The 25,344-nt window shown below is 48.3% G+C and overlaps 1 protein-coding gene across 1 annotated transcript in view; it reads right to left on the bottom strand.

Annotated features, from left to right (window-relative positions):
- hltf (helicase-like transcription factor) overlaps positions 1 to 19,996 on the bottom strand; it is a 97,628-nt gene extending 77,632 nt beyond the window's left edge. The window contains exons 1-5 of the mRNA XM_072473870.1: positions 19,843 to 19,996; positions 17,695 to 17,923; positions 10,060 to 10,226; positions 7,780 to 7,913; positions 5,587 to 5,687 (exon numbers count right to left, since the gene is read on the bottom strand). Coding sequence (XP_072329971.1) covers positions 5,587 to 5,687; positions 7,780 to 7,913; positions 10,060 to 10,226; positions 17,695 to 17,922 — 630 coding nt within the window. The 5' untranslated portion in view covers position 17,923; positions 19,843 to 19,996. The remainder of the gene's footprint in view (positions 1 to 5,586; positions 5,688 to 7,779; positions 7,914 to 10,059; positions 10,227 to 17,694; positions 17,924 to 19,842) is intronic.
- Positions 19,997 to 25,344: the final 5,348 nt, after the last annotated feature.

Raw genomic sequence — 25,344 nt, 5'->3', positions numbered from 1 at the left:
CCCCGGCAGTCATACCAGGACCTCACGGACCGGGAATGCAGGAGGAGACTCCGGATGAGCCGGGAAACCGTGGCACACATCTGCCACACCTGTCACCGCGTGGCACTGGCGGGGGACACCCTCTCCCAGTGTCCGTCAAGGTTACGGTGGCCCTGAACTTTTATGCAACGGGGTCATTCCAGGCACCGAGTGGGGACCTGTCCGGCATATCGCAGACATCGGTGCATCGGTGCATCGGGGCAGTGACAGATGCCCTTTATGCCATGGCGCACCGCTACATCCGCTTCCCCATGGACCGGGCCAGCCAAGATGCCCGGGCCGTGGGCTTCTCTGCCGTTGCCGGGTTCCCCATGGTCCAGGGCGCGATCGATGGGATGCACGTCGCCGTGCGGCCACCTGCAGAGAACAGGGCCGTGTTCACTAATAGGAAGGGGACCTATTCAATGAACGTACAGGTGGTCTGCGACCACCGCATGATGATCCTGCACGTCTGCGCCCGTCACCCAGGCAGTGTACACGACTCATTCGTGTTGTCGCGGTCATCCATCCCCGGCATGTACGAGGGACGCCATCCCCGGCTGAGGGGCTGGTTGCTGGGCGACAGGGGCTACCCATTGCGATCGTGGCTGATGACGCCTGTACGGAGGCCACGCAATGAGGCGGAGAACCGCTACAATGATGCCCATGTAGCGACAAGGGGAGTGATCGAGAGGTGCTTTGGCGTGCTGAAGATGCGTTTCAGGTGCCTGGACCTCTCTGGGGGCGCCCTCCAGTATCGGTCAGATAGGGTCGGCCGCATCATTGTGGTGTGCTGCGTCCTGCACAACATAGCCCAGCAGAGGGGCGATGTGCCGCAGGCAGAGGAGGGCGGAGTGTAGGAGCAGCAGGAAGAGGCCCAGTCCTCCCCAGATGAGGGGGATGGGGGCAATGGTCAGGGCAGACGGGGTAGACACAGGCGGGTGGCTGTCCACCGTTACCGGCTGGCCCAGCGGGCACGGGACAGACTGATAGACGCCCGCTTCACTGACTAGATGGGCGTGGGAATCGGGTAGTATGGCCACAGACCGCACACCATGACAACAGCCGACCACCCACACCCCCCACCCATCCACCCACCCAGCACCCTCACCCCCCTCCCCAACCCCACACACCCCACCCGCATGCACACCACCCCCCCCCCAATTGCCGATCCACCGGCGGCACAACGGGCCGGGCTCACCCAGTTGCGGGTGGACGCGTGTCTATCGCAGGCCATGGAGGATGATGACAACCCGCCTCCGATGAGCTCCTGGCTCTACATCGTTGGCGATGTCTGACCCATGGCCACAGTACCACCATCAACCCGGACATTCCCTGCATGCGGCTGTGACACTGCAGCGCACGGTCCCGTCCTCTGCCCGGGGGATGTTGATGGCGGCCCAGGGGGAAGGGGGCAGACTCACCTGGGGCTGAGGTAAGACCACCCGTCACACACACACTTGCGCTCAACGTACATGACACGCCCGCACACTTTGGACAGAGCACAAAGGCAGCTTCGGTAGGTGTAACATTGACTTTAATAACCAAAGGAGTTCATGCACGTGCCCTAGCCCCTAAAACTCATCTGTGCCCTGCACCCGTGCCAACTTACTCAGTGTCTAATTGTTTGGCCTTACGGGCCCTTTGACTTCATCTACGTGGTTCCCCAGACGGTACAGCAGAACTGGAGGTGGACTCCTGTGATTCCTGCCCTCTGACACTGGATCCCTTTGGCGGCCGTTTCCTGGGGCGTCCTGGCCTAGATGGGCCAGGCTGCGGCCCGGGCGACTGGGATGGCGAGCTGCCAGCCTGTCCTGCCCGTTGCCCACCCGATGCACCTGGGACGGAAGGGGGGGAGTCCGTGGTGTCGCGGTGTACCGGGACCTCCCCTACAGAGGGAGCCGGGACGGACCACACCACCTCCTCCTCCCTCGGGGTGCCCGATGGCCCCCAGGCCTCTACATGGGTGGGGGATGCGAACGGACTGGCCATCCGACGCGCCCCCGACATCTGGCGCTGCCAGTCCTGGAGGCCCGTGCTGGTATCGACAGGGGTCTGCAGGTTTGCAGCCATGGAGCCCAGGGGGTTGTCGAACCCTGTCTGTGACAGTGCGACGCCGGCTCGCACATGGCCACTGGCGCCGATGCCCTCAGCGATGGCCTGCTGAGACTGGGCCATGGCCTGCAGAGACTGGGCCATGACCTGCAGAGACTGGGCCATGGCCTGCAGAGACTGGGCTATGGCCTGCTGAGACTGGGCTATGGCCTGCTGAGACTGGGCCATGGCCTGCTGAGACTGGGCCATGGCCTGCTGAGACTGGGCTATGGCGTTGAGCGCCTCTGCCATCTGGCGCTGGCACTGGCTCATGGCCTCCTGTGAGAGGGCAGCCATTTCCTGGGCCACAGACGCCGCCTGCACGGAAGGCCCCAGGCCTCGCAAACCGTTCCCCATGTCTGACACCGTCGCACCCATTGCCTCCACCGCGGACGCCACCCGTGCGGTGTCAGCCTGGGTGGCACGCATGACCGGGACCACTCCCAGCTCCTGGACGCGGGTGGACTCGTCCACCTGCGACCGCAGCCGCCGCAAGCCACCCGTCACCCTATTCGCTCGTCTCCGTGTCGGTGGTTGCATCGGATCATTGTGTGGGTGTGGTAACTGCAGGAACCCGGGATCCATCTGGGCGGCAGATGTTCGCTTGGCCTGGGCTGCCCTCCGACCGCCCGGTCCCTCTGCTGCTCCTACCTCCACCTGCTGTACCGGGACGGCTGTGTTGTGCGCACCAGTGAGTGTACCAGACGCCTCATCACTAAAGTGCCCAACCGTGGTGAGTGTTTCTGCGATGGTGGAGGGTGTTGGTGACAACAGTGGCGTTGTGTCGTGCTCTTCGTCCCACTCTGAGTCCATGGCACTTTGGGGTGGGGGTTCGTCTCCACCCATCCACTCTGAGTCACTGTCCGGTATTTCGTCTTCCCAGGTAGGGGTGTCCTGGGTAGTGCTGTCCCGGGTAGTGCTGTCCCGGGTAGTGCTGTCCCGGGTCGTGCTGTCCCGGGTCGTGCTGTCCCGGGTCGTGCTGTCCCGGGTCGTGATGTCCCGGGTAGGGGTGTCCTGGGTAGTGGTGTCCCGGGTAGGGGTGTCCTGGGTAGTGGTGTCCCGGGTAGGGGTGTCCTGTATAGTGGTGTCCTGGGTAGTGTGTCCTGGCTCGGATGTGACGGGGGCCTGTGGCTGCCCCCCTCATCGCTGGGTGGTCACTCCCGCACGTGACGGGGGTGTCGTCTCCCTGTTGCTCCAGGTCTCTCCGTCTCCCGTGGTCTCCGAGGGGCATCCTGCGGGCGTCGCATGCTGGAGGGTGCGGGTCTCTCCGTCTCCTGTGGTCTCCGAGGGGCATCCTGCGGGCGTCGCATGCTGGAGGGTGCGGGTCTCTCCGTCTCCCATGGTCTCCGAGGGGCATCCTGCGGGCGTCGCATGCTGGAGGGTGCGGGTCTCTCCGTCTCCTGTGGTCTCCGAGGGGCATCCTGCGGGCGTCGCATGCTGGAGGGTGCGGGTCTCTCCGTCTCCTGTGGTCTCCGAGGGGCATCCTGCGGGCGGTGTGCATCTGCGGGGATGGGTGCCTGGACGTTTGGTCCTGCGATACACAATGAAGCATGCATGGTTAGACATCAGGCAGTGATCAGGTGATACGGGGGAGGGGGATATAGGGGAGGGGGGATATGGGGACGGGCTGTTGGTGGCTCACTTGCTCGTGGGGCCCCGACCTCTGCATCAGCAACCTCCCGGTCCTCAGGTCCGGCCAGTTCCAGGGCCCTTTCCTCGTGTACGGTCAGTGGCCTCTCATCAGCGGGCCCTCCTCCAGTCCTCACATGCTCCCTATTGTTGTGTGCGCGCTTCTCCTGTGGGGGGGGTGGGGGTGGTGGCAGGGGTAAAAGGCAACAGTGTTAGGCAGGTATATGAATGCACGCCATCGGTTGCGCGTGCATTGCAGAGGTTAAGGTTAGGGCTGGATTCACTTGGGGATATGGGGGAGGGGGGGATATGGGGGAGGGGGGATATGGGGGATATGGGGGAGGGGGGATATGGGGGAGGGGGGATATGGGGGAGGGGGGATATGGGGGAGGGGGGATATGGGGGAGGGGGGATATGGGGGAGGGGGGATATGGGGGAGGGGATATGGGGGAGGGGATATGGGGGAGGGGGGGATATGGGGGAGGGGGGATATGGGGGAGGGGGGATATGGGGGAGGGGGGGGTATGGGGAGGGGGATATGGGGGAGGGGAGATATGGGGGGGGAGATATGGGGGGGGAGATATGGGGGGGGGAGATATGGGGGAGGGGGGATATGGGGGAGGGGGGATATGGGGGATATGGGGGAGGGGGGGATATGGGGGATATGGGGGATATGGGGGAGGGGGGATATGGGGGAGGGGGGATATGGGGGAGGGGGGATATGGGGATATGGGGGAGGGGGGATATGGGGGAGGGGGGATATGGGGGATATGGGGGAGGGGGGATATGGGGGAGGGGGGGATATGGGGGAGGGGGAGATATGGGGGACATGGGGGAGGGGGGATATGGGGGAGGGGGGATATGGGGGATATGGGGGAGGGGGGATATGGGGAGGGGGGATATGGGGAGGGGGATATGGGGAGGGGGGATATGGGGAGGGGGGATATGGGGGATATGGGGGAGGGGGGATATGGGGGAGGGGGGATATGGGGGAGGGGGGATATGGGGAGGAGGGATATGGGGGAGGGGGGATATGGGGGATATGGGGGAGGGGGGGATATGGGGGAGGGGGAGATATGGGGGATATGGGGGAGGCTCACCCTGCCTGCTCTGACGAGGTTGTTCACCTTCTTGTGGCACTGGGTGCCTGTCCGTGGTGTTAGGGCCACAGCGGTGACGGCCTCTGCCACTTCCCTCCACAGACGCCGGCTGTGGCGTGGGGCAACTCTGCGGCCGTGCCCGGGATACAGGGCGTCCCTCCTCTGCTCCACCGCGTCCAGGAGCGCCTCCACATCGCGTGACTCGAACCTAGGGGCTGAGCGACGTCTAGTCATCCAGTCGGGTGTTGCGGTCGGGTGTTCCGGTCGGGTGGGGGGGAGCTGCGCGGCCTTATGAGCCGTCATAAGGAGAATTTCGCCCCAGTTGTGAGTCTGAGTCATATTTTGTGAGTGAGAGTGAGTGAGAGAATTGTGAACAAAATTGGGTTAAATCACGAACCTCGTTTGTCCTTTGTTCACCTCACAAATAAGGGCACCTGGGTAAAATGTTTCAGTAATAAACTGGTCGAATGTCTGAATTTACAGACAACACTAGGGACACACGAGAACAATCACACGATCATAGTATCTTGTGCCCGAGGAACCAGGAGAGCCGGACATATTCACGTAACTCTGGTCTACGTGAGAGCATTGATCCACTTGCATTTGGCACATAATTTCCATATAGATTTCAACCTCGAGTTATAGTTTCATTCCAAATAGATACGGCCAGGAGATTTGTGAAAAGTGGAGTGGGAGATCCCGGTTATTAGCCGAGCAGTTGCAATTTAACAAAACATCTCCTTACCTGTTCAACTGTCATCTGCACAGCAGTGTGCACAGGAGCTTTGTAACTTGGACCAGGTCTTGCAGATCCCATTCCAGACCACATCTCGGCAATCTCACCACCTGAAAAGAATGTCCAGTCAAACTGCTAAACTGACTGATAATAGTACTTCATCAATTGACAGGCAATTTACTTTTGCACAATAATATGCAACTTTAAATAATAAACAATAAGAAACTTTATTAGTGTCACAAGTAGGCTTACATAACACTGCAATGAAGTTACTGTGAAAATCCCCTCATCGCCACACTTTGGCGCTTGTTCGGGTACCCGGAGGGAGATTTCAGAATGTCCAATTTACTAACAAGCACGTCTTTTGGGACTTGTGGGAGGAAACAGGAGCACCCGGTGGAAAACCACGCAGATACGGGGAGAACGTGCAGACTCTGCAAGCGGGAATCGAACTCGGGATCCTGGCACTGTGAAGCAACAGTGCTAACCACTGTGTTACTTTGCCGCCATGTGCTTTACAAAGTGCTTCCCAGTTAAGTGCCATACTCGAGTATAGGGGTAGAGGAGAAGACAGCATGGTCAGGAGAAGTGATCAAAACTGCCGAAGGCGGTGGACAAGGAACGTTTGTAAGTGGAGAAGGGATTTAAGATGTAATGATGGTGGGCGGGAGTTTGAGTGCATGGGCCTCATGGCTGAAACCTCAACAACCAAATGATAAGACAGATAGATATATCCTATCACAGCCTTGAGTCAGAAGATGAGAGAGTTCAAGCCCACTCCAGGGTCTTAAGCACATTATCTAGCCTTGTTCATCAGTGCAGTACTGAGGGAGCAATGCATTATCTGAGGTGAAGTCTTTTGGACAAGATATTAAACTGAGGTCCCAACTGTCCACTTGTGTGGAAATAAAAGATCCCACAGCACTTTTCCAAGAGGAGGAGGGGAGTTCTCCTAGTATTGCGGCTATTGTTTACCCCTCAACCAAAAAAAACCCACTCTAAACATTTATTTAATTGGTGCTTCGGGAAACTTACTCTGCCCAACTTGGCCATCACACCTCCTATTATAACAGTGGGTGCATTTCAAAAATACCTCATTGGCTGTAGAGTGCTTTGGGTGTCCTGACAGTTCTTTAGAAATGCAAATCTTTCTTGCGAGACCAAAGGTGGAAAAACAGGAGGCGCAAAGCTGAGAGGTTCTGAATGGGGCTTGAGAGGCAAATGCAAACAAAGATCTTCGAGGAATGAGGATGGTCTGGAACAAATGCTCAGAAGGAAAAGGCACCAGGTGTATGTAAGAACAAAGAAAAGTACAGCACAGGAACAGGCCCTTCGACCCTCCAAGCCTGCGCCGATCATGCTGTCCGTCGAAACTAAAATCTTCTACACTTCCGGGGTCCGTATCCCTCTATTCCCATCCTATTCATGTATTTGTCAAGATGTCCCTTAAAAGTCACTTTCGTCCCTGCTTCCACCACCTCCTCCGGCAGCGAGTTCCAGGCACCCACTACCCTCGGTGTAAAACACTTGCTTCGTACATCTCCTCTAAACCTTGCCCCTCGCACCTTAAACCTCTACCCTGGGGAAAAGTCTCTGACTATCCACTCTGTCTATGCCCCTCGTAATTTTGTAGACCTATATCAGGTCGCCCCTCAACCTCCTTCGTTCCAGTGAAAACAAACCAAATTTATTCAACCTCTCCTCATAGCTAATGCCCTTTATACCAGGCAACATCCTGGTAAATCTCTTCTGCACCCTCTCTAAAGCCTCCGCATCCTTCTGGTAGTGCGGCGACACTGTACTCCAAGTGTGGCCTAACTAAGGTTCTATACAGCAGCAACATGACTTGCCAATTTTGATACTCAATGCCCCGGCCAATGAAGGCAAGCATGCAGTATGTCCTCTTGACTACCTAAAGAAGGACAGTAAGATGTGATTTGATGGAAGGGACCACTCCCCCATGGCAAGTGGTGGGGAGCATAGCTAGGCGCAGAGTTTTCAGGTAGGGGCAGAAGCCACAATATGCCAGTGCCTTGACCAAAACTTGGATGGTTACCCCATATCCCCATACAGAAGACTCCCTGGCTGGCTCTACTTTGAGGTGACAGGATTGTGGAAGGTTTTGACAAGTCCCAAAAATAGTTAGGTTACTTAAAAAAAACCAAGTAAAATGGTTCTCTCATTCAGTCAACCAGTATTTACCTTTTGTGGGAGGTGCCAGCTTAAACCCATGTCTCTTCAACCTTTCCAGAACCGCGTCACGATTTTCCTCTTTTCCCCAAAACGAAAGCTGCACAGGCATGGTGAACACGTTGTTAGCACCATAAGGAACGACCCTATTGAGGAAAAGAAAATCAGACAGTTCTCCGCAACCGTAATGATTCACCCCTACCTCAATAGTATTGAAACTACGCAGATCCTTTTCTCGTGAATAAAACAGTAGCTGACAGCAACCTTGACGCTTTCTTGCCAATTAGAAATACGAAAACCACTATGCCCCATTGCCTAGATGAGTCCCAAGTCATTGTACACAGAAGCGGTTATTTACCAAAGGGCCATCACAGAAGTCTATAAACCAGATAAAAATCAAACACTTGAACAAGATGAAGTGCCTGGCTGTACTCGCCTTGGCCAGAACGAACCAGCCTTTGTCACCATTATAGTTTTAGCCACGTTTCTTGCATCCTCTGGAGTGAACTTGGGATTATTTAATTTGACCCTCTTGATTCCATTACCTGCAGTAACAGCAGTAAACTTGGCCATCAGACAGAACCCCGATAGTAGGTCAAAGTGGAAGCACAACTCGCCTGTACATGAAGCAATTGCCAATATCAGGCACCAACACAAAGCATTCCCAAAGCAGCAAATGGGTCTATTTACTGCCAGCCTATAAACTACACGGCACGGCAACACAGTGCTTAGCACTGCTGCCTCACAGTGCCAGGGACTCAGGTTTGATTCTGACTTCGGGTGACTGCGTGCAGTTTGCACATTCTCCCAGTGACTGCCTGGGTTTCCTCCGGGTGCTCCGTTTTCCTTCCACATTCCAAAGATGTGCAGGTTATGTGGATTGGCCATGCTAAATTGCCCCTTTGTGTCCAATGGTTAGGTGGGGTGCTCTTTCAGAGGGTGGTGCAGACTCAATGGGCCAAACAGTCTCCTTCTGAACTCTAGGAATTCTACACCAATTTAGAAATTGTGATAACTAATTGATAGCTTGTTTTGCACACCAGCCAATTTTCATTTAGATTCGCTTCTTATGAACAAATGATTTAGGAGCAGGAGTAGGCCACCTGGCCCCTCGAGCCTGCTTCTGGCTGATCAGTTTGTAACCTCAACTCCACATTCCCAACTAGTTATCACTTGTTTTACATTGTCGCTGACAATCATTCTCAACATAACCCCAACCGCCAGATCTACAATTCAGTCTTATTTTCTCCATGCAACCTTCAGGCTGGGTTCCTTACTGTCCTTATAACTCAGAATTCTTTCACAAAAGTCAATCTTGCCTATAATTGCACTCCCTGGGCATTATGAATAATGCAGCAGAGATTGGCAGCTTTATTCAGGTAGGCCACTGTGGATGGTTATGGAGCAATGTTTAAAAGGTGACAGCTCAGAATCTGTTGGCCAACTTACAGTTGTTGCTGCCGAGACGTGTAAAACGCGTTGGCAATTCCCTCCAGTGCACTAATTGTAATGAATTTGTAAACTTTGAATCACATTTATGATTTCATTATACACGGCATATCGGAAAATCTAGGTGTGGAGTAAGGAAGCGCCTAACATTTATTTAGCTTCACATAAACACTTTGCAATAAAAGATTTAGTCCTGAAGAGCAGTAACTGCTGTTCGGCAGACAATCATGGCTGACACTTTGCATTCAAAAAAAAAATGGGGTCAACCAGTTGCTATTTATTTTTGATCTTGTAAATTGAGGGAGGAATGTTGGCCAGACTCTGAGAGAACACAATGCACTTTAAATTGGACCTTTAACACCCATCCAAAAATTCAGACAGGTTTAAGATCTCATCCAAAGGACATTAACTGCAACAGTGCAGCACCCAGTGCTGAACCAGAGGGTCAGCCTAGATTAGATGTTCAAGTCCTAAACCCACATTCTCCTGACTCAAAAGCAACATAGATACCAACTCAGTCAAACTGACAACATGTGAAAAAGCTTTCTTTACATCCAGCCTGTGACAGAAAATCCCAGGCACGACCAATGCATTGAGGTACCGATGTACTGAGCACCACAATGGCACAAACGTTTACCTTGACAACAGTTCTGAATCTCAAAATCAGGCAACACGAGGTAATATGCTTTCTGTCACATATTTGATACAACAATGGAATAATTTATATTTAATACAAAGTTAAACATGACCCATCTTTTCCAAAGTACCACCAGAATTCCTAAAATGTCCACTCTGATCAGTGTCTTAGTGTCCTGGAAGTCAGAACTGAACATGTTTACTCACCCTTCAACCCTGGCGAGTCTATTGTCCAGGATGAAGGCCAGGGGTGCTGCCAGCTCCCGTTTGATATGTCCCACCTGAATTCCGTTCACGTTATTTACTTGGACTGCATTTCTGTCGTAGGGATTGTTTGGATCTCGTTGAAGTGCCACCATTTCATTATTGCTCACCTAACACAAAGTATTTTAAAAAGTGTTACTGAAATGGCATTTCCATATTAATCAGGAATTTTAATGTTGTTATATCTCCAGCACAAAGGTCACAAGACTATGTTCTGTTCATACTTTCAACGACATCCCCAAGATGAGATTTTCAGCAGCAAACAAGAGGTTTTGCAAGAGCAGCTCTTGGTGGTAGTACTGGACATTATAAAACCATTCTCAAATTAATAATTTATTTTTCAATAAATAACAAAAGAAATGTAACAATTAAATTGACCAGCATTATGTAAGTGAAAAAATGTTCTGATGCATAGGATACATTAAGTATTCTTCTGCTTTGAACAGTATTGGTATTAGGTATGACTTTCAATTTTGCCCTGTGATTTAGTCTTTTCTGCATATAGATTGGACAAATCAAATTAGTAACAATGCCGTCGAGGAGGAATGTGTGGAGTGTATATGGGATGATTCGCTGGACATATAGGTTGAGGAACCAACTAGAGAACAGGTTATTCTAGACTGGGTATTGTGCAATGAGAAAGGAATAATTGGCAAACTAGATAGACCCCATGGGGATGAGCGTCCATAATATGATAGAAGATGGAGAGTGACGTAGTTGATTCTGAGAGTAGGGTCTTGATTCTAACTAAAGGAAACTACAATGATATGAGGGATAAGTTAGCTATGATAAATTGGGGAACGTTACTCAAAAGGGATGACGGTGGATAGACAATGGCAAACATTCAAAGAGCACATGGGTGAACTGCAACAAATGTTTATTCCTATCTGGTACAAACGGCAAAGATAGCGAAATCATCGCTTACAATAGTATCAAATCCAAGGAAGAGGCATACAAATTGGCCAGAAAAACAGCAGGCCTGAGGATTGGGGGCAGTTTAAAATTCAGTAAAGGACGAGAAAGGGATTGATTAAGAAGGGGAGTATGAAAGTAAGCTTGCAGAGAACATAAAAGCTGACTATAAAAGCTTTTATAGATGTGAAGAGAAAAAGATTAGTGAAGACAAATGTAGGTCTCTTACAATCAAAAACATGGGAATTTATAATGGGGAACAAAGAAATGGCTCACCAACTAAATATGTACTTTGGTTCTGTCTTCACCAAGGACACTCATTGCAGTGTTAATGTAATCCTACTTGTGACACTAATAAAGATTATTATTATTATGTACAGGCTAGGTGGATTGGCCACGCTAAATTGCCCCTTAATTGTAAAAAAAAAAGAACTGGGTACATTAAATGTACAAATAAAAGCTTATGCTGTGCCATTACATGAATCTGTCAACACATTTTGAACTTCCTGTCAAAAGATTCCAGGCTCTGCTCAAGTTCCCCCATGGTTCACTACTCTGCGGAGTGCCATGAACGACATCTCCTAGCAAAACGGGCCTGCTTCAATGACACAGCTGGGGCTGTAAAATGCCAACGACCAGAATGGAGTGCTGCATCTAATCCCTTAACTCTTACCTCATGTCCTTAACAAAACCTCACAACAGGAATGGTGGAAGGAATCCCAGAACGGAGGCCTGCCTAAAGCAAAATTCTGCCAACCTTCATTCAACAAGGACTGAAAATCCAGCCCGCCCAGCCGATAACCATTTGACGGAGGGGAGAGAGAGAGAGAGAGAGTGAAAGAGCTAGCGTGAGAAAAAGAGGGTTGGGGGGAGGGGGGGTGGGGGAGATAGAGGTGGTGGGCGAGGATGAGGCTTCCAAAACGTATGGCATTTCATACACCAAGAGCTGTGCCAAAACTAGTGTGGTCACTGGAGGTTCCCCGCACATGTTTTCAGAATATTGCAGCACTCACAGGATATGCAAATATTCAATGCTGATTCCCGAGTTGGCACTAGAGTTGGACACGCTTTGGGAAGTGGGGATACTCTCCGAAGGATTCCTAGCCTTTGACCTGCTCTGGTAGCCATAGTATTAATATGGCTAGTCACGTTCAGTTTCTGATCAATGGTAAGGCGATACATTTTAGCAGGAAGAATGAAGAGAGCAAAATGAGCTGAATGGTACAAATTTGAAAGGGGCTTCAGGTACGCAAATCTTCAGAAAGTGTCCGGATATATTGCGAAGATAGTAAAAAGTACATAGGATCCTCGACTTTATTAAGAGGGGCAGAGAGTTCAAAAGCAAGGATATTATGGAAAGCCTTCATAAATCACTGGTTAGACCTCAACTGGAGTGTGGTGCTGAATCCTGAGCAACACAGTGAAACAAAAGTGCCGAGAAAGGATGAGGAACAGCTTTACCAGAACGGTGTCGGGGGCGAGGCTGTCAGTTATGTGAGTAACTAAGGGGCAGCACGGTGGCGCAGTGGGTTAGCACTGCTGCCTCACGGCGCCGAGGTCCCAGGTTCGATCCCGGCTCTGGGTCACTGTCCATGTGGAGTTTGCCCATTCTCCCCGTGTTTGCGTGGGTTTCGCCCCCACAACATGTGCAGGGTAGATGGATTGGCCACGCTAAATTGCCCCGTAATTGGAAAAAATGAATTGGGTAAAAAGTTATGTGAGTAACGAGATAATCTGGGATTGTTTACCTTAGAGCTGGAGAGGATAAGACGACATCCGTTAAGGAGGTGTTGAAAATCATTAATGGTTCAGATAGAATAAATAACGCAGAACTGTTCCTGCTGTCAGAAGGAACAATAAACCAGAGGATGATGCTATCTAAGGAAAAGGTAGCAGAGGCTGGTTTAACTTTCTCCATGTTACACGGGGTCACCAGAATCCTGGTTCACCACCTTCATATCAACCATAATTTTTGGATATGGCAGGTGGTCTTACAGCCAGATACCTTTCCTATGTACCAAAGAGAAAACCCGCATGCCCTACCTTTCCTATTTAATCAAGGCTAGCGAACAGCGCCAATACACACTGGCTTGCCTGCACCAGCAGTTGGGTTCTTCCATAGCCAACAAGTCCTGGAGTGGGATTTGAACCCAGGACCTTCCTCATGGCAGCTGTCTATCGAGTCACTCCAGCTCCTGGCAAAGATACCAGGGGTAACAGAATAAAACATAATTTTAAATATACTTGGTTAGTTGGGATCTTGAATGCATTTCCTGCAAGGCGCGGTGGACATTTGTTTTATTGAAGGACTATGGGGAAAGAGAACAGGAGTGGGGTTAATTGCAATTTTGGAACATGTTTATTAGTAATATCGCGCAGAGCAGTTTAATTCCAAAGACTGTAACTAAAAACACAGGTCATTTTTTTTTTATTGGAAAGAGGGAGAACGAAGGAGGGAACGGGAATTGCCATTTTAAATTATGGACTCACGGGAATGATGAGGAGCAGAATTTTGCATCGTTAGCAAAAATAATAAGCAGACAATAAAACTGAAAAGCACACCACTTAACTTACAATATAGTCCTGGATTGTCACTGACCCGGACAAATTAGTTCTGCCAATATCTTTATGCTTCAAAGGGGAATCAACATAAAGAGAGAGCATTTGATAGGGTGGTCTGCAAGGCCACAAAGTATTATGAAGCAATTGTTATGAACCCCACTGATGTTCAATGCGAGGGGCATCCCCAAAACCCAGAAGGGAAACTTGAAACATTGGTTCTTAACTCTTTATTTTTGCGATTTGAAAAGAATGTGAGAAAAGAGTTGAAACCCAGTGAGGAAAGGGGCCAGTTTGTTGGAAATCATTCAAATTATAAAATGTTTATTAAACTTTAAAATACACAAGAAAGGCAACAGTGAAGAACATTTACAATTAACTACAATAACGGTTACCCAGACACATGCTTAAATTATCCTCCAATCTATCTACTTTCCTAAACTCTTGAGCCTACACCTTCCCCAAAACAACATCCCATAGGTGTTAACCCTATTAGCCAAATCCAGCAAATATATATTATTTTTAATTTGTTTCAATAAAAGGGCAAGTTAGCATGGCCAATCCACCTACCTTGCACATCTTCTGGTTGCGGGGGTAAGACCCACGCAGGCACGGGGAGACTGTGCAAACTCCACACGGACAGTGACCCGGGGCCGGGATCAAACCCAGGTCCTCAGCGTCGTGAGACAGCAATGCTAACCACTGCGCCACCGTAAATCCAGCAAATAATTACCACACAGGACCTGTAGCTTTGTTTTGGGAAACCTTTCTTCTAGTTTGGAGTGGAACCTATGAGATCTGACACAGACAAGACTTGTTCTGCTTTCTTTTCTGCACAATTGCTTGATCTCTTGTGAGAGCTCTGCTTTGCAATTGGGCATGGCCATGATCTAGGTCCCAAGACCGCTGGTCTCAACTTTGCTCAACAGAGTATCTGTTTCACCCTGCCACCAGGCTAATCTGCACATCACAGGTCCTCTGTGCAGCTCAATCCCTAGCAGTTTATTTTTTAGCCAATTCTATACTTTTCATTTCATTTCAACGTCCTAGCACAGTGTACAGGATACATTTTCCTTAATTGTTTTTTAAATACAACTTATCCACCTAGATTTTTCCAATCAACCTAGTTCAACGAATAGCCATGGGTTACCCCATTCAAGTAGGGCTGGTTACAAAATGTAGGCCACTTCATATGATTTACACAAATGATAGGATATCAAATGTACTGGAGTCAATGAGGTTCTATGTCACAGAGTCACAGTCATACAACGCAGAAAAGGCCCCTTGGCTCATCGCATCTGGGTCGGTCAGAAACTACCACCTGACTAGTCTAATCCCATTTTCCAGCACTTTCCCCATAACCTTGCATGCCTTGGGATCACAGATGCACATCAAAATACTTCTTAAATGTTATTAGGGTCTCTGCCTCCACCACCATTTCAGGCAGCGAGTTCCAAATTCATACCCACCCTCTGGGTAAAAAGGTTTTTCTCACATCCCCTCTAAACCTCCTGCCCCTTACCTTCAATCTATGCCCCTTGGTCATTGATCCCTCTATTATGGAGAAAAGTTTCTTCCTGTCTCCTCTATCCACGCCCCTCATAATTTTATGCATCTCAATCATGCCTCCACAGTCTCCTCTGCTCCAAGGAAAACAACCCCAGTTTATCCAATCTCTCTTCATAACTAACACTCTCCAGCCTAGGCAACGTCCTGGTAAATCTCCTCTGCACCCTTCCCAGTGCTATCACATTCCTCCTATAATGTGGATTCCAGTACTGTACATAATACTCTAGCTGTGGCCTAACCAATGTTTTATACAGTTCCAGCTTAACCACCCTGCTCTTAAAAATCTCCATCTGGAGTACTGCAGTCTGTTTTGCGCACTTCACCTCAGGAATGACAATAATAATCTTTATTATTGTCACAAGTAGGCTTAAATGAACATTGCAATGAAGTTACTGTGAAAATCCCCTCGTCGCCACACTCCGGCACCTGTTCGGGTACACAGAGGGAGACATCAGAAAGTCCAATTCACCTAACAAGCACATCTTTCGGGACTTGTGGGAGGAAACTGGAGCACCCAGAGGAAACCCACAGGGTCAACGTGCAGACTCCGCACAGACAGTGACCCAAGCCGGGAATCGAACCCAGGTCCCTGGCGCTGTGAAGCAACAGTGCTAATACATTGGCCTAGGGGGTGACACTGAGTAGATTAGCCAGAATGATACTAGGATCAATTAGTTAAATTAAGGCGGCAGGTTACTTAAACCTGGTTTGCATTTCCAGGAGCTGCGAAAGATGTGTGCAAGTTAATTCAGGTGTTCGAAATGTCAAAGCAAAAGATTAAGAGTCGCTGTGGAGAAGCCATCCCTCTGGGAGGAGTTCAAGGACAAGGGAGCCCAGTAAATTAGAGCAAAGCCATTCAGGAGTGAAAACAGGCAGCACTATTTTTTTCTCCTCCGCCCTGCCCCCCTCCCTTCCCTCCCCAACACAAAAGGAATATGGGTAGAATTTTAAGACTGAGATGATTAAAAAAATTAGGCAAGGGTATTCATGGATAGGGATCAAAGGCAAATAAATGCAATTGATGTAGAGATCAGAGGAATCCTTAATAAAACAGGAAATGGGGGGGAAAAACTGAGACCTACGCCCAAAAGATAATACAAAAATTGCAATACAAAAATTGCAATCAGATCCTTGAAGTTGTTCAAAAAGAATCATAGAATCTTTGAAAGTGCAGGAGGCCATTTGGTCCATCGAGTTGCACCGACCCTTTGAAAGAGCACTCCACCCTAGCCCACTCCCCTGCCCTATCTCAATAACCCCTTAACCTTACCTACACATCTTCCGATACGAAGGGGCAATTTAGCATGGCCAATCCGCCTAACTTGCCCATCTTTGGACTGTGGGAGGAAACCGGAGCACCCAGAGGAAACCCACGCAGACAAGGGGAGAATGTAACACAGTCACCCGAGGCTGGAATTGAACCCGGGTCCCTGGCGCTGTGAGGCAGCAGTGCTAGCCACTGTGCCACCTATTTTGTATGCCCCCCCCCCTCCCTGTAGATTTTACATTACACCGCTGAGCCCATTTACTTTTTCCAATACACAATGTCTTCAATCTGTCTGGAAGGCTCTCAGTAATAAGCAATTTCTATATTTTCATATACTTCAATACTCCAGTTAAATGTTGGGAAAACTGAAGCCGGTGTCTTCAGTCCCTTACCAACGATCCCATCCTTCTTCCGACCAAATGCTTGAGACTAAAACAGATTGTTCACATTCGTGGTGAGCATATCGCACCTGGAGATGAGCTACCAGGCACATATCCACACCGTCGCCGAGTCCCTCACCCATCATCCCTGTGCTCGCTGACCTAAACTGGCTCCCCCTCAAACATCGCCTCCATTTAAAAAACGGTCAACCTCGTTTTCAAATCCTTCCACGGTCAGACCCCTCCCCATCTCAGTAACCTCCTCCAGCTCTACAACTCTCAGATATCTGCACTTGTTTAATTCTGACCTCTCGAGCAATCCGATTTTAATTGTTTCACCATTGCTACCTGTGCCTTCAGTTGCCTGGGCTCTAATGATCTGTAATTTTCTCTCCCTTCACCTCTCCACCACTTTCCCTTCCTTACATCCTTTAAGGCAGTCCTTAAAGTATACCACTTGGACTATGGGTCAGTTTTTCACCGCTTAAAAGGTTTGTGATGAATCTTTCAACATTTAATTATATTAAAGGCACTTCATCAATCTTTCGTCATGTCACAAGTAGACTTACGTTAACACTACAATGAAGTTACTGTGAATATCCCCTAGTTGCCACACTCCAGCTCCTGTTCGGGTACACAGAGGAAACCCACGCAGACACAGGGAGAATGTGCAGACTCTGCACAGACAGTGACCCAAGCCGGGAATCGAACCCAGGTCCCTGGCACTGTGATGCAACAGTGTTAACCACTGTGCTACCGTGCTGCCCGCACTTTATAAATATGTCATTTAATCACTGTATTAATCTCTTCAACTGGTTATTGCTTTCTTCATACAAGACAAACTGAATACCGAGGGCTAATGTTACACTGCGATGGGGAGACAGGTCTTACCACTCCAGTGTAATAACGCATCCCAACCACATTCCCACGTAGGTTTCCAAATAAAACAGCATCCAGATCCTCATCTGGTGCTGCAGCTTCATCAGATAACGTGCGATTTATCATCTGGGAGAGCGACTCTTCCGGGTCCGGAGCAAAAAGGAAACTGCCATCAGAAAACTGGGATGCTGATCGTCCCCCCAGATACTGGGAACTGTACCAATTCCGCCAGAACAGCATGCTATAGGAGCAAAAGAAAACCACTGTTACCATATTTGGGAGAACGACAAGCTATACAAACTGACAGAATTTCAAGCTGTCTCACCGCGTACACCATGAGACATAATAAATTCTTGTTGCTGTGCACATCACAAACTCTCCATGTTAAAAAGAGCATGTTAAAATGTATGATTTTAGAAACAAGTTCCTACTCTAGCTGTTCTGTAAAACTCTAACTTGTCTTTTTTAATGACCTGTAACCCGAGGGTGATACTTGAAGTTTAAATTTTAAAATTTGTTATTTTATTCCTTCCTCAGAGTTACAAATCCAATGGGCAGAGTGGACGGGGCAAACCCCTAATCCATCTCCTTACTTGCTCCAAAAACCAATTCAAATTCAAATTGAATCCAATTCATGGACCCCACAAAATAGACAATCTAGACCCAAGTTGGCAAGAACACGCATTACGCCTGATCTCAGGCGTGATACTAAGCTTGATTTTAGCCAAACAGTTTTGCTTTGCAAATATTCATAAAATATCTGACAGAAATATTACAAATTGACATAACCGGAAAGTGCAATTGTATTCACATTCTCTGCAGGGATCAAAATGCACTCTGAAGTGATTCAACACGTAACGAGAACATTACAGGCATTCCAATATTTTGCTTCAGAAAGTAAATTGCTATTCAAATTATATACATAGAACATGTTGCACTCCGGGGTGCTTCAAAAGTTATATTTACTTTATACAGTCAGGAATAAGCTTACTGTCCCAGATGTTTTACAACATTGCCAGCCCCTCAGTGTACATTGGCTTAGTCAAACAGTTGTTATTTGGTTATTTATCAAGGCCCCATCTTCTCAATTTCGCCCCAGATGTGGTGATCCTCGGGTTAAATCACTACCAGTCAGCTCTCCCCCCTCAAAAGGGGAAAGCAGCCTATGGTACGGTCACCTGGGACTGTGGTGACTTTACCTTCCCTGTTATATAACAAATCAGGACATATGTGTCTAACTGTGGGACATGGTCCCACACCATCTCTTGGGGAGTACACTGACCACCTTTTTAACTTTCCAATGCACCAGAGAAAGATTGTACTTGAATTCACTTTGCTGTACCTCTGGATGGCTGAAATTAAAGAGGAGTTCAAAACTAACACTTCCAGAACTGAAAAGCTTCCTAAATATGCTCTGTCAAAGGGTCAAAAAATAATTGGCCTGCAGGTTTGTTCACAGACCTGCAAAGCCCACACTGTCAGGCTCAGTGTTCTGACATAGTGTGGGGGCATTTTGCGGATATTGGCCCTTCCAAAGCGCAGTGTGACTTTGCTATTCAAATACCCCCTGCACACAAAAGTCTCTGGAGTCTGTGAAAGGGTTCACTTTCGGGAGCAGCATAAACACAGCACAGCCAACACAGGTTTCCTTGACTATTATACGTTGAGGCAGTTTGAATACATTTCTTTAGAATAGTATATATATAAATAAAAAATTGACCCAAGGATTGACTCTGGTTTGGGTGCACATTACAGAATCGAGTGTAATGTCGGTCCACCCCCTTCTCTCCTGATTAAAAAGCGAGTAATGTTTCGGGGCTGGGGGTGGTGAAAGCTTTGTGTGCTTTTGCTCATTGCAGTTCTCTCGCACCCAAGAAAATAAATAAATAAATCTCCCGTTGGCCCTTCCTGACAGATCAGGGCCCAACAAACAAGGCGATGCTGGTGAGTCATTCTAACCCTCCCCAGCCACACAGAGACACACACACACCCTCAGATTTGACATTTACTCTGCATCAGAAATCTTTTAAGCAAAACAGATAAGGCATGGATGTGAAAGCAACAGCATTTAACCACAGCTCTGCCATAGGCCAATCCTTCTTTATAAAATAAAACACACTTTTAATAATCGCAACGCGCAAACAAAAGCTTTTATTGTACCTCGGCAAACAATGAGAAATCTTCAGCACAATATCAGATCTTCCCTCCTGTCAGTGATTTACAAACAAACAAAAAAAGGCCTCAAAATAAAACAACATCAGGCCCCCCACTCCACTCCTCCTCCTCCTCCTTTACTTTCGCATTCGCTGCCGTGGATTGACAAGGCTCGGCTGATTGACAGGGGCTCCAGCCATACAGACCGGCCCCCTCGCCACATGTCAGCCTATCAGAGCAGGGAGGAGGTGGGGCCGCCGCCACGCACAGCGTCAGATACATCAGATACATCAGATGGATACATTGTCGCAGCCAATCGGGTATCAATTACCGCTCCAATTCATAAAGACAAGGGGATGTTGCTATCTGCACCGCCCGTAAATATTGTGCAACACGCTGAATGTTTTTAAACACCAAGTGCTGGAAATATCCACACGGGTCTGTGAAAGACTGGGAAAGTCAGCTGGGCAAAGGTAGCCTCGAGGAGGAACTCAGTTGGGTTCGTTTTATATTAAGAACTGCACGTTCTGGCCCCAACTAGAGAGCAGGCTATACTGGTATTGCGCAATCATAGAATTTACAGTGCAGAAGAAGGCTATTTGGCCCATCGAGTCTGCACCGGCCCTTACAAAGAGCACCCTACTCAAGCCCACATATCGACCCTATCCCTGTAACCCCCACTTAACCTTTTTGGGCTCGAAGGGCAATTTAGCATGGCCAATCCACCTAACCCGCACATCTTTGGACTGTGGGAGGAAACCGGAGCACCGGGAGAAAACCCACACAGACACGTGGAGAATGTGCAGACTCCGCACAGACAGTGACCCAGCCGGGAATCAAACCTGGGACCCTGGCGCTGTGAAGCAACTAAAGCAATGAGAGAGGATTAATTGCCAATCTCACAATGAAGGCACCTCGAGGTAGTAGCAGTGATCATCATATTACTGAGTTTTACGTTCAGTTTGAGGGTGAGAAGAGTGGGCCCAAGACAAGTATTTTACATTTAAATAAGGGCAATTATGAGCACGTGAAAGCAGAGCTGGCGATAGTGAACTGGAAAACTACTTTAAGGGACGGGTCAATGAATATGCAGTGGCAGATGTCTTTTTGAAAAATATTTTATTGGAGGTATTTTCAAATATATGCAGAACTGAAAGGGGCAAACAACAACAGCAGCAATTAGCCATGTACAATTGCCCTTATTCCCAGTTCCACCCCCTCCTTTTTCACCCAGCCCCCCAAAACCCAAACAGAACCCAATAAACACTCCCCCCCCCCCCCCCCGCCCGCCCCGAACTAACCCTCCCACTGACGTGCTCTTGTCCTGAAAGAAGTCAATGAACAGCCTCCACCTCATAGAGAATCTCTCCTCCGCCCCTCTTTTGGTGAACTTGATTTTGTTTCTAAGTGGAGGAACTCTGCCAAGACGCTCACCCATGGTTTTGGCGGCTCCGGATCCTGTCAGTACAAGATCCACCTCCGGGCTATCAGGGAGGCAAAGACTACCACATCAGCCTCTTTCCTCATCTGCACTCCCGGATCCTCCGACACCCCAAATTCCACCACCCATGGGCTCAGTGCCACCTCCACTCCCAAGATCTTCAACATCACATTCGCAAACTCTTTCCAGAACCCCTCCAACTTTGGACATGCCTAAAACAGGTGGACATGGTTCGCAAGACTCCCTGCACACCGCCCACACCAATACCACCCCTGGAAAAAATCGGCTCAACCACATGAGACCTATGCACCACCTTAAACTGTATGAGATTCAATCTTGCACATGACGAAGACAAGTTTATCCTCCACAGTGCCTCATTCCACACCACGGCTTGCATCGGCCCTTCCAACTCCCACTTGTGCCAAACAGGGACATGCCTCCCATCCAACGGTGCTGCCGACATTGATTTCACACCCTGAACACTGATACCACCACCGGGCTTGTGGAGTGCCGGGCCGGCAAGAACGGAAGAGGTGCCAACAATAATGCCCTCAGGCTGGCCCTTTGACACGAATCCTCCTCCATCCGTCCCCACACCGACCTCCCCTATAGTGGCGGGTATAAAAGGGGATATTTCAGATGCACATTTCAACAAGAAAGAAAAAATCCAGGGTGAGGACCCACCATCCGTAGTTAACTGAAAAAATTAAAGGTAGTGTCAAACTTAAAGAAAAAGGATACAATTGTGCAAACATGGGCGGAAAGTCAGAAGATTCGACAGAACATAAATATAGAACGCAGATAACATCCCAGAAATAGCTGTAAATCAGGGAATGGAAGGAAGGAAAAACTCAGGAAAATTACAATCACCAGGGAAGTAGTTCTGAGAAAATTGTTGGAGCTACAGGCTGACAAATACTGATGTACTTCATCCTAGAGTCTTGAAATAATGCTGCACTGTCAGAGGGTCAGGACTGAGGGAGTGCCGCACTGTCTGAGGGTCAGTACTGAGGGAGTGCTGCACTGTCAGAGGGTCAGTACTGAGGGAGTGCCGCACTGTCAGAGGGTCAGTACTGAGGGAGTGCCGCACTGTCAGAGGGTCAATACTGAGGGAGCGCCGCACTGTCAGAGGGTCACTATTGTGATGAATGTAGGGGATTTCAGATATATTGCATTGTATGTATTTGGTGCAATAAGGGTTAGAATCCTGGGTTAGTGTGTGTATGACCACTGCAGTAGTGTTTCTAAAACTCCTGGTTTGCAAGACAACTAGGCGTTTTGGGAGTTAGATATACAATTAAAACATCATAAAAGTTTGGGATAATGGACTTTTGTTTCTATTAAGCAGGTTCCCTGTGGAGCAGTTAATTAAAGACGCTGTGTTCAGTTTAGTGAGATGATATCGTTAATGAAAGGAGTCAGGGGTTGAAGCAGTAAGGTGTTGAGGTTCACGTCTAGTTTTAGGCTGGAAGGTGAGCTGAGAAGGTTTTCTGAAGAAATACAGCCAGAGATTCTGCATTATTGTAACAGGGTCTGTGTTTATCTTTTCAAACAGTCTCAAAAGACTGTACTCCTGAGTCCGTTAACTGTATTTAAATGTGGATTGGCATCTGAAATGGTTCTGTTGTTTGAGTGGAAGTAAAGGTAGCAGTTAAGGGTTATTGTCTGACTGTATTGATTAGCATTGTTTAAGGTGTAATTGTAATCTATTTTCTTGTGTGATGTTAAAGATGTTTTAATAGTGTATTAGTAATAAAGTTTGTTTTAATATACCATGTCCCTATTTTGTGTGGAATCACAGTCCTGGAGCGAGGCATCCTTTCCTCACAGTCTTACAAAATTAAAATAAAATATTGGTGTTTCTGTCCAATATCCTAGGCACAGTTGGGGTCTGGTCCAGGATCGTAATTCTAGTGACATAGTTGGTGCATGCGTTTTAAATTTCCAAATTCCTCCAGATTCAGGAAAGATTTAATTAGATGAAGAGATTTTTTTTCTCAAGTTATGAGATTTTGGAACTCTCTTCCTCAAAAGGCAGAGGAAGCAGAGTCTTTAAATATTTTTAAGGCAGAAGTGGATAGAAAATAGGGATATGCTAAGCAAGGAGGTGAAAAGTTGTTCGGGTTAAGTGGCAATGGGGAGTTAAGGTTCCAATCAGGTCAGCCATGATCTAATGAAATGGCAGAGCAGTTCAGAGGGCCGAGTAACCTACTCTTGCTCCTAACTCGAATGTTTGTATGATTATATGAAAGAAAGAAACAGAACTATCCAGATGTGTGACCTTTCATTGTCCTGAAACATTCACCCATATTTCTCTCTCCACAGATGCTGCCAGACCTGCTGAGCATCTCCAGAACTTACCGTTTTTATTTCAGATTTCCAGCATCGGCAGTATTTCACTTTTGTATATTATTTAAGTCTATTCATTTTTGTTTTTTTGAGGCATCTTCTCTCTACTGTTCCATGCTGCAGGTTTTGTGTGGAGTTTTCTCATTGCCATTTAAAAAAATATATTTCTCAGGACAAGGGCATCGCTGGCTGGATCAGCATTTTTTGCACATTCCTCAATGCCCTTGAGAAGATGGTGGTGAGCTGCCTTCTTGAACCGCTGCAGTCCATGCGGTATAGATACACCCACAATGCTGTGAGGCAGTTCCAGGATTTTGACCCAGCGACAGTGAATTAATATGATACAGTTCTAAGTCAAGGTGGTGTGTGGCTTGCAGTGGAACCTGCAGGTGGTGGTGCACCTATGCATCTACTCAACCTGTCCTTCTAGATGCCTACGGACCTAGACATCAAATGTTACAAGGTAACCGATTCCTAGTTTCAACAGTGAGCGCCAATTAAATCATCAAGGTTTGAGTTACTCCATTCAACAGGATGACTTCAATTACAATTGAGTTCAATAAATACTATTATGAAAAATAGGGGCCGGGCAGGGGGATCTGACTCCATGGGGGACCTCCACGGGGTCCAGGCCCACGATCGGAGGCTTCCAATCGGCGGGCGGCCGCTATCTGGAGAGGGCCTACCTCCTTCTGCGCAGCTCGCTGTAAGGTCCCCGACATGTTGCTCCGCGCCGGCGCGGAGACGGCAATCGCGCACATGCGCGGACCCGTGCCAGCCATGCAGGGCCATGTTAGTCCCCTGAAGACCGATAGATTGCGGGGCCAGGAGGCCCATTGACGCCAGCGTACAGCACTCCGGTGTTTCCGCCAGCGTCAACACTTGGCCGGGATTTCGGAGAATCCCGGCCTGGGACCCTATACCTCCCTCAAAACACAACTGCAATGTACTTTTTTTGCTTCCTGGTACATTTTAGGATTTCCTACACAGTGCTAGTTGAAGTGTTTGATGCATTAATGGATGTTAAAACTTAAATGAGGGGGGGTTCACGTGATGTGAGCGCAGGTATGGTTGCAGCACGGTAGCACAGTGGTTAGCAATGTTGCTTCATAGCGCCAGGGTCCCAGGTTTGATTCCCGGCTTGGGTCACTGATAGAAATTGGCTTTCCTAGTTAGCCATAGATGATATATGTAAAAGGTTTAATTGAGAACTCATTAAGAATAATTAACTGAAATCATATTAAGCATTAATTCAGTGCAACTATAGCTGGGAATTAATCATATAAGACTCTGTATTTTCACATTTCACAAGTTGCTTCAGGCCTGCAAGGTCAGTGACTCAACTAGCTAAAAGACCCTATTGTTTGGTAAAAACTGGGCTGCTGCCCAGTACGGGCAGTTCCGTTTCTATAGTAACAGCCAGTCTATGTTGAGATGCAGGTGTCGATAATTTGGGAAATTGGCAAGCGATGGTATGGGAAATTCACACCAATATATTTAAATACATATCTCTCTTAAATTGGTGGACAGACACTTTGGCCGAATTGAGTGAATTATAAATTAGTTAAAGCCAATTACAGCTGTAAAGAAGGCAAACCCTTAAGATAATAATCTTCTTAAGAATCACTTGTCGGGATGGAAAAATCCATTCCAGAATCAATCTATCCCTTTCTGAAACCTATTTTCTTCGCTTGCTTTTGCTAAATCGCCATCTTTCT

The sequence above is a fragment of the Scyliorhinus torazame genome, chromosome 14 (assembly GCF_047496885.1).
Source record: "Scyliorhinus torazame isolate Kashiwa2021f chromosome 14, sScyTor2.1, whole genome shotgun sequence".
Taxonomy (NCBI): domain Eukaryota; kingdom Metazoa; phylum Chordata; class Chondrichthyes; order Carcharhiniformes; family Scyliorhinidae; genus Scyliorhinus; species Scyliorhinus torazame.
Note: the sequence above shows the minus strand (reverse complement) of the source record. Positions and strands in the feature narration are given on the sequence as shown.